The 14628-nt window shown below is 40.0% G+C and overlaps 1 protein-coding gene across 1 annotated transcript in view; it reads right to left on the minus strand.

Moving 5' to 3' along the window:
- PHEX (phosphate regulating endopeptidase X-linked) overlaps positions 1-14628 on the minus strand; it is a 323898-nt gene that overhangs the window by 37401 nt on the left and 271869 nt on the right. Inside the window, exons 15-16 of the mRNA XM_075335407.1 lie at positions 7401-7459; positions 526-580 (exon numbers count right to left, since the gene is read on the minus strand). Coding sequence (XP_075191522.1) covers positions 526-580; positions 7401-7459 — 114 coding nt within the window. The remainder of the gene's footprint in view (positions 1-525; positions 581-7400; positions 7460-14628) is intronic.

Genomic DNA, 14628 nt, shown 5'->3' on the forward strand with positions numbered 1-14628 from the left:
TTCAAAAATAAGCCCTAGTGCTTTTTTGGGGGGAAAAAAGTATAGGACAGTGTCTTATTTTTGGAAAAACAAGGTATTTTCACAAAATATTAATTCTTTGGGCAATTTTTCTAAGTTTTTCATTTGTATGGAAATATTTTGCACTAAGATCAATGTACTAATATGTTTGTTGCAATAAGCTTATTTTTTGCCCAGGTCCCTGTTCACCTCATGTTTTTTTTTTATTTCAGCTGGATGGAATGCTTTAGTCTAAATCCATTCCATTCTGTCCTTGTCGAATACTGATGTATATTGTCCAGATGGAGTTCAAAAGGACACTATTGGCTTCCATGAACAAGATCATCAGCATACCTAGTAGACATAAACAAAAAAAAAACGAGATGTGACCGGATCCTCACATCCTCACAGAGCATTTAAAGTTTGTGAATATTTGCTTGATTTTTCTTGCAAGTTTTTGAAGTATTATGGGTTTCAACATCATTTTCACTTCCCATTACTTCCAAATGTCTCAATGTGTTTACATACCGTGGATATTCTGTTCCCCAAAAGAAAGGTTTTTGAAGCTCTCCAGCTGGAAATCCTGATGTTCACATAAAACAAAGAATGAATTACAGCACAAATTACTATTAAAAAAAGAAATGCATTGTTCTTAACACTGACATAAACTGACGAGCAAAAGCGAAACATTGTTTTGAACTTTTGACTTTCAGGTTCCATATCTCCCCATCCTCTACAGCTTTGAGCGTGAGACTACGTTCATTTTATAGACAATCATCTTGGCTATCTCATACATAAATATGACTTGCAACTATTTAGCATATGATTAGTTATGCAAATTCATGTCACTGCATCTTTACTGTTTTGCTCCTAAAAATCTACATTTAAATTTGTATTATTTTGTTAGTATTTTGTAAATCCATCTTAGGCTTTCAACAATGCTTGACTCCTTCTGGGCATGCTTTCCATCAGATTCAAGCACTTCTTGACCGGAATCTGATCCCAGTTCTCTTCTACACGTTCCCAATGTTGGTGCATACTGGTCAACTAACTCAGTATGCACACAGCTTTTTTTCAACTCTACCTACAATTGTTTGATTGGGTTGAAGTCTGTGGACTGTGGGGGCCAATCTAGCACCTATGTGTCATTTTTATGGAGCCATTTGTTTGCTAATCTCCATTTATGCTTCATGTCATTGTCCTGCTGGAACACTATGCCGTCTTTTTCATACCCATATTTTTCGAGTGTACACAGTAACTCTTCATCTAAAATACTCACATATAGCTCAGTTTTGAGACGACCATCAATCCTGGTCAAGTATCAAATGCCTCTGGCTGTGAAACAGCCCTATATCATCAGGCTTCCTCCACCGAACTTGACAGTTCCTTCAATTTCTTGATCAATTAGCTCAATCTTCCCTTGTTTCTTCCATACCCATTTGCACCCATCAGACCCTATTTTTTTTATCTTTGTCTCATTGCTTCAAATCACCTGTTTCCAATCTGCTACTGTTCACTTTTCATACTATTTTGCAAACTTGAGCCGTCGCTTCTTATGAAGATATTGAATGCAAGGCTTCTTAACCTTTTTTCAACCATCATTCCAGACTTGTGTAACATGTGTCGCAGTGTGCTTGCATGGACGGCTGTGATCTCACTATAACGAAGCATACGAGCCTCCTCCATTGGTGTGTTTGTCGTGCCATAACTGATAGACCTTGTGATGAGCTGACTTGTTGATTCCAATATTTTGCCTGGACATCCACCTCTTGACTTTTTAAAGGATGGACGGACTTAATTTCCTATTATTCCAATTGTCACGGCAGTCATATGATGCAGTTTGGCAATATTCTTGGATGAGAGACCGCTATCGATAAGCTGGATGAGGTTGCTTCTCTTTTCTTGAGAAATCTTCTTCATGGCTACTACTCGATTTGAACCAGTGATATTTCACATGCGAATAATGTGAAAATAATTTGTAGTATACAGGAAAAAAAAGATTTTTCCACCACCAGCAGCAAATCAGTAACAATGCAGTGATATAACAAGAAACTGCATAACTAATCATATGCTAAATAGTTGCAAGTCAAATTTATGTATGAAATAGCCAAAATGATTGTCTATAAAATGAAGGTAGTCTCACATTTAAAGCTGTAGTGAATGGTGAGACATGGAGCCTGAAAGTGAAAAGTTCAAAACATGTTACCCTGTTTTTTGTTCAACAGGTCATTGGATCAATATATGAAGTAGACCCTGCTCTAGACAACATAATTCAATGTCGTAATGTCATTTTACCATCGTGACGTCTATTAACCTGATTTTCATGACATTGTTATCTGGCAAATAGATGGTTTTGAACATCAAATAGTAAAACTTATAGAAAATCAATCCAATCCCAGGTTAAAAAGGGGTTCATATGTTATATACTTGATCATTACACAATAATATAATAGCAATATAATATGTATATTATAAACTTTAGGCACAGTCTGCGAAAAACAGTCAGGACAGTGCTAAATTAACATAAGTTGAAGGCATTATTCGCTAGTTTGATATTGTTGATCTATTCCTTTGAGAAGTTGTTAATCTCTGACCTTCAGGTGTCTGGCACAAAGCAGTCCCATTGATCAGTTGATGTTTTTATGAAGGTTGGTGCTATTTTTTTTTTTTTAAATTAGAGACCAAATGCTCCTGGTTTTCTTCATAGATCTATTCTGCCACTACAAAGAAGTGACCTGCGCTATCCTTTTTCAACCATGTGTTTATGAAAATCCAAAGCCGAAAAAAATACTCAATATGCTGAACAAATGAACAACAAAAATATTACAATAGAAATAAATGGGAAGAGTTTTTCAATCATTTTTAAAGGATTCTTCAGAAATTTGATTTAGAGCAGACCATTGCCAAAAGCTGCCATCTCTGCAGAGCCTAACAATGCTTTGTGCAGGTTGGTGTCATCAACTAAAAACAAAGGGAACCCTCCACAGATTGTGGGACTCTAATTTCGAAAGATTATGGAGAGGAAAGATTGACACTAATCTAGTAATTTGCATAACTCATAGCTAAGTTATTGAGCAACCCTCTCTACAACACTGTGTTTATAAATGGTAATCGTCTGCGTTAGCTTTGTAAACTGGGTTTCCTTTAGATAAAACTATGATGACAAGTGTTTAAAAACACCCAACTGTTTACACAGATCAAGCCAACAATAGTGTTCCAAGTCCTTTCTTCACATAAACACACTTATAAACATCAATTTCTCCCCATCAACAGCACATTTGTCTCATTTGTCTCATTCTTTTTATTGGGTTGGTTATCAGCCCTCTCAGCCCAAACAAATATATTTAAAGGCAAAAGACATACAAGATCATCTGAACAATATACAATATGTCACAAAAATGAGTACACCTCCCATTTTTGAAAATATTTTATTATAACTTTCATTGGACAACACTAAAGATATGACACTCTGATACAATGTAAAGTAGTCAGTGTACAGCATGTATCAAAGTGTAAATTTGGTGTTCCCCCTAAATACGTCAACACACAGTCATTAATGTCAAAATCACTGTCAACAAAAGTAACTACACCCCTTAGTGAAAATGGCCAAACTTAGCCCAATTAGCTATTTTTCCTTTCCGGTGTTATGTGACTCATATGTTTTACAAGATATCAGATGTAAATGGGGAGCAGGTGTGTTAAATTTAGGGTTATTGCTTAAATCTATCATACCGTATTTTTCGGACTATAAGACGCACTTTTTCCCCCCAAATATTGGGGTAAAGTGGGGGGTGCGTCTTATAGTCTGAATGTGGCTGCGGGGAATGAGGGTGCTGAGGTGGAGCGGGTCATCTGTGGCATGAGCAGGCTGTAGCAGCCTGCTGTGACCACGTGGGCCCGCTCATTTCATATGCACGCCCATCCTCCCGCCCATCATCCCTCAGCGCTGAAGCCGGCGCTGAAAGGTGGGCGGGATGATGGGCAGGGGGTGCGCGCATAATAAAGAGACGGCTGTATTCACTGCTCCCAGCACATCATCATCAGCGCAGGGGGCAGTGAATCAGTATACTCACCCGTCACCGTTCCCCTGCAGCATCTCGATCTCCTCCTGTCTGCCGGCCAGCAGATCTGTGTAGAAGCGGTGAGCACAACGATGATGTCATCCCTGTGCGCACCACTAGTCTACACACAGGTCAGCTGACAGGCAGACAGGAGGAAATCGCGATGCAGGGATGCACGAACAGGGACGGCTCCACACTCCAGTGGCGCTGATGCCGGCACAGACAGGAGGAGGAGCGATGCTCCATGGAGCAAGGAAAGGTATAAACGTTTATTTTTTTTGTGTGCCACATGTAGCAGGTCATATACCAGGATGAGGGTATATAGCAGGATGGATGGGGGTATATAGCAGGATGGGGGTATATAGCAGGATGAGGGCATATTCCAGGATGGCAGTATATAGCAAGATGGGGGGGCTATACCATGATGGCGGTATATAGCAGGATGGGAATATATACCAGGATGAGGGACATATATACAAGGATGGGGATCATATACAAGGCAGAAGGATCATTATCAGGATGGGTTACCTTAGTAGAGAATTTGGGGACATTACCCCCATAACAGTGTCAGCAGCACATCCTCGCCCCATAAGTGTGTCATGACCACATTTTTTCCTTAAAATTTTATTTTCCTATTTTCCTCCTCTAAAACCAGGGTGCGTCTTATGGTCCAGTGCGTCTTATAGTCCGCAAAATACGGTATCTCTCATACTAGTCACTGGAAATTAACACGGCACCTCATGGCAAAGAATTCTCTGAGATTCTGAAAAAAAGAATTGTTGCTCTACATAAAGATGGCATAGGCTATAAGAAGATTGTCAACACCCTGAAACTAAGTTGTAGCATGGTGGCCAAGACCATACAGCAGCTTAACAAGACAGGTTCCACTCAGAACAGGCCTCGCCAAGGCCGACCAAAGGAGTTGTGTGCACATGCCCAGCATTATAACCAGAGGTTGTCTTTTCAAAATAGATGTATGAGTGCTGCCAGCATTGCTGCAGAGGTCAAAGGGATGGGGGGGTCGGCCTGTAAGTGCTCAAACTATACGCCGCACACTGAATCAAATTAATCTGCATGGCTATCATACCAGAAGGAATCATCTTCTACAGATGATGCACAAAAAAGCCAGCAAACAGTTTTCTGAAGACAAGCAGACTAAAGTGGGCTTTACACGCTGCGACATCGCTAGCCGATGCTAGCGATGGCGAGCGTGATAGCACCCACCCCTATTGTTATACCGATATGTGAAGATCGTTGCCGTAGTGAACATTATCGGTACGGCAGCGTCACACGTACTTACCTGCTCGGCGACGTCGCTGTGACCGGCGAACCGCCTCCGTCCACCTTCTTCCTTCCTCATTGCTGGCGTGTGGCAGGTAAGGAGAGGTTCCTCGTTCCTGCAGCGTCACACGTGGCGATGTGTGCTGCCACAGGAACGAGGTACAACTTCGCCCAAGCGACAGCAGCCATAATTGGGAGAGGACCCCCATGTCAACGAGGAGCGATTTTGGACGTTTTTGCAACGATCCAAAATTGCTCCTAGGAGTCACACACAATGAGATTGCTACAGCGGCCGGATGTGCGTCACAAAATCCGTGACCAAAACGAGATTGCTGTAGCGATCTCGTAGCGTGTAAAGCCACCCTTAGGACATGGATTAGTAGAACCATGTCCTGTGGTCTGATGAGACCAAGATGAACTTATTTGGTTCAGATGGTTTCAAGTGTGTGTGGAGCCAACCAGGTTAGAAGTACAAAGACAAGTGTGTCTTGCTTACAGTCAAGCATGGTAGTGGGAGTGTCATGGTTTAGGGCTGCATGAGTGCTTCTGGCTATGGGGAACTACAGTTCAGTGAGGGAACCATGAATACCAACATGTATTGTGATATATTGAAGCAGAACATGGTCCCCTCCCTTCAAAAACTGGACCGTAGGGCAGTATTCCAAAATAACAACCTTAAATACACATCCAAGATGATCACTGACTTGCTAACAAAACTGAGGGTGAAGGTGCTGGACTGGCCAAGCATGTCTCAAGTGAAATTTACCTTTGTACCGTGTTAGCCAGTAGAGATAAAAAAAAAGTTTGTTTAAAAGAACTGAGAGTCCTCAGTAGTTGATACCTTTTAATGGCTAACTGAAAAGATGGTAATAGCAAGCTTTCGAGACTACTCAGATCTCTTCATCAGGCATGGCATAACACAAAATCTGAAGAGTCACATATTTATACACAACGGGACATAGAATAGTGCAGTAAAAAAGACAAGTTATGTGAAGCAGAACTATCACTATGGCAAGAGGGCAAACTGTTGTGGCCATAAATATTGTTGTAGTTCATAGATAAGCAGTGTGAAAGTTTTATTGTCCTCTGATTGGGGTCTGGTCCAGGCTGTGATACCCCCAGATGCTCTGAGGAGCACATTTCTTAATTGATGTAAAAAGACATAAATCCATGTGACACATTCATTCCTGCTCTGAATGTGTCAAAGGTCATCATAAGTTTGGTATACCACAGCATCATAGACATGAAATTGCTGGTATTGAAAGGAAATTTCAAGTCCAAAAGAGACAGGAGAGTCTGGGAATACAAACTTATTATGACCTTTGACACCTTCACATAACTTGTCTTTTTTACTGCACTATTCTATGTCCTGCTGTGTATAAATATGTGACTCTTCAGATTTTGTGTTATACCATGCCTGATGAAGAGACCTGAGTAGTCTCAAAAGCTTGCAATTATTACCATCTTTTCAGTTAGCCATTAAAAGGTATCAACTACTGAAGACTCTCAGTTCTTTTAAACAAACTTTTTTTTCAAGCATGTCTCAAGACTTAAAACCTATTGAGCATCTGTGGGGCATCCTCAAATGGAAGGTTGAGGAGCGCAAGGTCTCTAAAATCCACCAGCTCTGTGATATCATAATGGAACAGTGGAAGAGGATGCCAATGGTTCCTGTGAAGCTCTAGTGAACTCCATGCCCAAGAGAGTTAAGGCAGTACTTGAAAATAATGGTGGCCACATAAAATATTGATACTTTGGGCATAATTTGTCCATTTCCACTTAGGAGTGTACTCAGTTTTGTTGCCAGCGGTTTTGACATTATTTGCTCTGTGTTGAGTTATGTAGAGAGCACACCAAATTTACACTGTTATATACCTGTACATTGACTAATTTACATTATATCAAACTATCATATCTTCAGTATTCTGCTATGAAAAGTTGTATTAAAATATTTACAAAAATGTGAGCGGTGTACTCACTTTTGTTACATACTGTAAATGCAGTTCTTCAGAATAACTCTTTAGAGTGACTGATAGCAATAACGCAATAGCGCACACTTACTGATTTGGTTTGTTGATGCGCTGTAAAATGCATTCACGGTGGTAGGACTGGTATACCATCTGCATAAAAAAGTATATATGTTACAACTACAATACTCTACATTGTACAATATAAAGTTCTAAATAAATATAACTTCATATAATAACTTTTTTTATATTATATAAAGAATAAACAAAGAAATGTAAGGAAGGAAAGATATAGAAAAGATGTGGAATTTCCAATTTCTTTGTGTGGAAAATCTTTGCAAAATAAGAGGGCCATGTACAGTATGTAGTTGAGCATAAGGGACACATCATTAAAAAATGTCATGTTTTTATATTTTTTTGTAGTATATTTATGTTAATTAGCTAAGCTAAATATCTACAGTCAATAATTTGGACATAAAATCCCAAGGGAAGATTGGTGAAGAGACAGAAATTGGTAGCAAACAGAAAAGCTAGATAAGACAAATAAAAACATTTAAGATTGCGCACATTGCACCAGAACCTGTTTCCGAGGCTAAAAATTGCCACTGAGATACAACCCATACAACTGGCACGATGACCAATAGCCATGAAACAATGATAGACACTTAAGATAAGAATGAATGGATGTTACCCCTAAAGTGATGTCAAGTAGTATTCAATATGCATTCACATGTACAGTACAAAATAATGTAGTATCAAAAAATATATAAAATCCTGTCTGTACTGTACATGGATGTATAATGAAAAAAATATCAGATGTGTTGAGCAGACCCGGATCCGCAAAATCCGGATCCGCACGGTTTGAGCGCCCGATCCGAGTCCGACCAGTACCCGGGATTCGGGGTGCATGATCCGGATTTTTTTTTTTCTTTCTCTCTTTCTTTCTTTCTCTTTCTTTCTTTCTTTTTTTCTCTCTCTCTCTCGTCCCGCATCCGGCTCCCCAGACCCGCATTATGGCCGATCTGCTCAACTCTAAATATCAGCTCCACTGATGGTTGTTTACTTTTGATGGATGCCACAATGTGAGAGAACTTTAATGTTAATTATTGGGAGTTATTTCCATGCAGGGTATCTTGGAAAAGCACCTCACATCATACACTTATTTCTTGAGGAGCAGGTTCAACCCTTACTCAGTGATTTTAAATACCAAGGGAATAGTGGATAGGTAGCATTAGAGTAGAAGTCAGTCAGTAAAACTAATTACTGTATTTTTCAGATTATAAGATGCACTTTTTTGCCCAAATTTGGGAGGAAAATGGAGGTGCTTCTTATAGTCCAACTCTACCTGGTTTGCTGTGGGGGCATGGCAAAGGAGGCAAATGCAGGATTGCCGCTGTAGGAAGACAGTGGCGGCAGGAGTGGGTCGATCACGTGTGTCCCCCAATAAAGAGAAGTGAATATTTACTGCTCCCCACATCCACCTCTCGGCATCAAGGTCAGTGATAGTAAATGACTATGAAGATTTTTACTATTACTGACACTGGCAGTTACGAAGTGCCTGTGACTGGAGATGCATGGCAGTGAGCGCTGACCCACACTTACATGCCGAAATCAGTTGTCAGCATCAGAAGAGGATGTCGCGCAACTGGAGAGCTGAGGGGAGGTGATTAGAATCGCTTATTTTTTGTGTGCAAGGCATATATACCAGGATAGGCCAATGATGGGAGACATATATACCAGGATGAGGGACATATATACTAGGATGGGGAACATAAAGTATATAGGAGGAAGGGGCCCAAGATGAGGAACTTATATACCAGGATAAAAAATATATATAACAGGATGGGGGACAAATATTCCAGGATGAGTAACATATATACTATGATGAGGGATATATACCAGGATGGAGGACATGTACACCAGGATGGAGGACATGTACACAAGGATGGAGGACATGTACACAAGGATGGAGGACATGTACACAAGGATGGAGGACATGTAGACCAGGATGGGCCACATAGATATCCGGAAGGAGCATAGTATAGGGAGCATAAGTAGAGAATTGGGGAACATTACCCCCATAACAGTGTCAGCAGATCACCCCAATAGCAGTGCGGCATGACCACATTTTTTGCATCAAGTTTTTATTTCCTATTTTCCTCCTGTAATTATCAGGGGTGTCTTATGGTACAGTGCATTTCATAGTCTGAAAAGTAAGGTATATTTTTAAACACGATAAGTCTTTTTAGTAATAACATTGGAAAGTTGTTTTAACCATAACAGTTAATATTCATAGCTCTAACTGCCTTCAAAATTCTCTTTGTTTCAATCTAGCTACAGCTAGTTTCTCTCCAGGAAGCACCAGAACTGGAGCAGTGGGGAATCAGTCAAGTGAAGATAAATTCTTGTTTTATTTGATAAAATAGTAGTTTTTGATTTTTGTTATGCTTGGATAACCCCTCTAGGCATCATGTAGGTGCCATTGAGTTGTAATATGGCATTCAAAGACGGTGTTTGAGGCATTTACTGTGCCTCAACATGTCTTAAGAGCTGAAAGAAAAAAGTTGTTCCTTGATCAATAAGAAGCTGTATGTATGAAACGTCTCACTTCCACATAGCAAGAATCTCAGGATTTTACAGCAGCACACCATTCCCTGCGAAATTTGTACCACTATACACCCATTGTGCAATGTGCATTCACTTAAAAACTCTAACAGACGCAATCCTCTCCTTTGGTGTAATCTGTGTAGAAAACAAATCAGTTGTTTCACCTTGTTTTCCCGAAAATATGAGCTAACCCAAAATTAAGCCCTAGTAGAATTTTGAGGACTTTTTTGAATATACTTAAAATATAAGCCCTATTCCAAAAATAAGCCCTAATTGCGGTTCAATAAGGAAATGTCGAAGCAGCTAAAAAAGTTATAGAATACAGTAGGACTCTTCATCGAAGAAAGCAGATGCCCCCCCAAAAAAACAGACACTCCCAAAAAGAAGCAGACACCCCCCAAAGAGCCCATTCACATTGCAAACTCTAAAGGCGGTGTCACAAGCGCCGATATATCGTGCGATCGCACCCGCCCCTGTTGTTTGTGCGTCATGGGCAATTAGTTGCCCATGGCGCACAATGTCGTTAGCCCCCTGTCACACGTACTTACCTCCCTAACGACGTCGCTGTGGTCGGCGAACATCCTCTTCCTGAAGGGGGAAGGACGTTCAGCGTCACAACGATGTCACACAGCGGCCGGCCAATAGAAGTGGAGGGGCGGAGATGAGCAGGACGTAACATCCCGCCCACCTCCTTCCTTCCGCATTGCCGGCGGGACGCAGGTACGCTGTTGTTCGTCGTTCCCAGGGTGTCACACGAAGTGATGTGTGCTGCCTTGGGAATGAAGAACAACCGGCTCAGAGAAGGAGGACCGACATTATGAAAATGAACAACGTGTCAACGAGCAACCATAAGGTGAGTATTTTTGCTCGTTAACAGTCGATCGGAGATGTCACACGCTACGACATCTCTAACAATGCCGGATGTGCGTCACAAATTCCGTGACGCCGCCGACATATCATTAGATATATCGTAGCGTGTGACGGGGCCTTAATTGTTTGGGGCCTGGTAAGTGAAATTCTTTTAGGGGGTGTTTTTTTTTAAAATGTTGATGTTCCAGAATGTGATGACATGATTATATTAGAATAAATGCTGATTTTTTTTTTATTCAAGAATAAATGCAGTGTATTGCTCATAGGAAAAGATAAAAACACCCCCTGAAAATAAGCCCTAGTGCATGTTTTGGAGCAAAAAATAATATAAGACCCTGTCTTATTTGTGGGGAAACACAGATATATATATATATATATATATATATATATACAGTATATATATATATATATATATATATATATATATATATATATATTTAACTCTTTAGAACATGATGGCACTGTATAAATAAAGATAATGGTTAATATTATAATCTTATCACCACACTTGCATTTCCTAAAACTGTAAATATATAACTATTTTCAGATGCAACAAAAAAAATGCAGATGTATTAAACAATAACAATGAAGAAAACAATTATATCTTAATGAGTAAGTTAGGAATTGGAAAGGGAAAAGAAAGAAAAGGACTTTGATGGAGATACACATGAAATCTAAGCACAGCAGGGGATATTTCATCTTGCATCCAAACAGAGACAGGCCTATAAAGCTGTACCGCTCAGTGGCTAATTCTTGTGGTGCCTCAGAGAAACGGATATTAATTAATGAAGCTAAAGTGCTTTGAGGATTTATGTAACACAATTAATCTGATTAAACATGAGCAGCAAAAGAATTGTAGATATTCCTCAGTGAATCATAACTGAGGCCAATTGTGAAGACCCTGGATAGAAATGGATCCTTTGGGGGACGCTTAATAAAACTACTGCAATGACAAAAGTGCAAGAACAATTCTAACCCATTTCTACAAACAGACATTTTCTATTATTTTCATACACTTAGCAAGAACATAAATATTCTGAAATAATTAAGTAATTAGTCAATGTAACGCAACTCAAAATACCATGCTGAAATCATATGTGACGTAAAAAAGATCAAACAACAATGTTAATAGAATTTCTAAATTGAAGGGCAATTAAAAGATCACCTTCATTCTTTAATTTTTAGGGGGACTTTCATAAGGTAGAAAAAAATTTTTGGAAGTATTTATCAGTATTTCTTTTTCCATCTTAAATAGGGAATATCGCCAAGACTCCTACCGATTCTGAGCATGAAGAGTCACAGTGATGATTCAGGGCTTTGACACAAACACTCCCACTTGATTTGAGCCTTTCTGCAGATTCCTGGCACTGATGGTGGCCAAGGCACTGCTGTGCACGGTAGACTGTGACAGGACCGCACTATTGGCTAGCATTGCAATCTTTTCATTTTCATACTCGTGTCCTACTAGAGGTTGGACACCCAACTGATCAAAAACTGATGGCATATCCTAGCCAAAAATTGAATCCAGATAAAAATTGATACGCAACATCCCACTAGTTACTACACGGGTCAACATCTGTGGCATAGAAAACTGGCCAATACAATAGATAACTATTTGCTAAAACTATTTTTAAATTTCACACTGCCCCAAGAAAAAGCACCAAGCGAAACGGTCGTTGGGGATCTCCCCCTCCCATCCACTGTTACCAGTGCTAGCCATATGTATTTATATTGTAAACCTCTATTCTCTTACATCCTTTGTTGGTTTCCGGCTTTTACCATATTTTGACCTCCTCTGGTCTAGAAACATATACATCCCATGCAGCATTAACCTTGCTCTCTGGCACTAAGTTTGTATTTAACCCTTCCTGACTACCAGGGGCTATAGCTTTGTTCTCTTAGTCTAAACCATTCTATTGACTTTGAGTTTAGATATTGCCAGGGGGTTCTCTATTTGATGTGAATCTCTGTTACTGTAACATGTTAGTACAATCCACAGAGGTTATAGTGGCGTTGTCTAAGTCCAAACACTCTTTTAACTTTGTGCCCACATGCTGCTGGGTGTTTCAATATTTGATGTGATTCTCTTTCACTGCGATATGGTGGTACAATTCATACTGGTTATGCATTTCTGACACGTGCTCAGTATTTCCATAATCGCGATTAAAGAGAATCACATCTCTATGTAGTGACATTTTATATTGCCAAGAGGACTCTCATCTTACTGTGGTTTGCCAGCTTACTCTCCCACACTTCTTTGATTATTCTGGTACCTCCGTAACTTCAGTCACATGGATTCACACTTTCACTTAGCCTTTTTGCCTTTAGGAGCCCATACATGCATTTACCTCTTTGACCCTTTCCTCCATTCATTGCCATTGAGCTACATTGCTACGTCTACCACATGTAGTAGTATAGTGTTAATGAGAGGCTGTGGTCTTTGCACATGTATGCAGTGGTCGCACTGGCTGGAAGGGGGGATTCACACCTCGTCCACATGGTGCAGGTTTTTATATCTATGCCGGTCTCTGTCCTGCAGTTATGATCAGCATAATTTGTATTTTTGCATAATAAAAATATTTAAAATTTACTAATTACTGGTTTCTTGTTCTTCTTTTCCTCTTCTGTTTACATGGTGTTTGCAGAATTTACCCACTATCACTATCTAGTGTCACCCCGGTATGTCTATTTAGTTCTATGGCCTTCTTTCAATTTTGGTTGACTATTTTTAAAAGTATACTGTATGTCTGGTAAAATAAATCTTAAAAAGAGCCCCTTTCACAGGTTAAAGTGGGCAGTTTTCTAATTTTATTTTAGCTTCTCTCCAAAGTATTCTGGTGCAACCTACAGTGCTGGCCAAAAGTATTGGCACCCCTGCAATTCTGTCAGATAATACTCAGTTTCTTCATGAAAATGATTGCAATCACAAATTCTTTGGTATTATTATCTTCATTTATTTTGCTTGCAATGAAAAAACACAAAAGAGAATGAAACAAAAATCAAATCATTTATCATTTCAGACAAAACTCCAAAAATGGGCCAGACAAAAAGTATTGGCACCCTTAGCCTAATACTTGGTTGCACAACCTTTAGCCAAAATAACTGCGAACAACCACTTCCAGTAGCCATCAATGAGTTTCTTAAAATGCTCTGCTGGAATTTTAGACCATTCTTCTTTGGCAAACTGCTCCAGGTCCCTGAGATTTGAAGGCTGCCTTCTCCAAACTGCCATTTTGAGATCTCTCCACAGGTGTTCTATGGGATTCAGGTCTGGACTCATTGCTGGCCACTTTAGTAGTCTCCAGTGCTTTCTCTCAAACCATTTTCTAGTGCTTTTTGAAGTGTGCTTTGGGTCATTGTCCTGCTGGAAGACCCATGACCTCTGAGGAAGACCCAGCTTTCTGACACTGGGCCCTACATTATGCTGCAAAATTTGTTGGTAGTCTTCAGACGTCATAATGCCATGCACACGGTCAAGCAGTCCAGTGCCAAAGGCAGCTAAGCAACCCCAAAACATCAAGGAACCTCCGCCATGTTTGACTGTAGGGACCGTGTTCTTTTCTTTGAATGCCTCTTTTTTTTTCCTGTCAACTCTATGTTGATGGCTTTTCCCAAAAAGCTCTACTTTTATCTCATCTGACTAGAAAACATTCTTCCGAAACGTTTTAGGCTTTCTCAGGTAAGTTTTGGCAAACTCCAGCCTGGCTTTTTTTTTGTCTCGGGGTAAGAAGTGGGGTCTTCCTGGGTATCCTACCATACAGTCCCTTTTCATTTTGACGCTGATGGATAGTACGGGTTGACACTGTTGTACCCTCGGACTGCATTGCAGCTTGAACTTGTTTGGA

The sequence above is a fragment of the Anomaloglossus baeobatrachus genome, chromosome 2 (assembly GCF_048569485.1).
Source record: "Anomaloglossus baeobatrachus isolate aAnoBae1 chromosome 2, aAnoBae1.hap1, whole genome shotgun sequence".
Classification (NCBI taxonomy): domain Eukaryota; kingdom Metazoa; phylum Chordata; class Amphibia; order Anura; family Aromobatidae; genus Anomaloglossus; species Anomaloglossus baeobatrachus.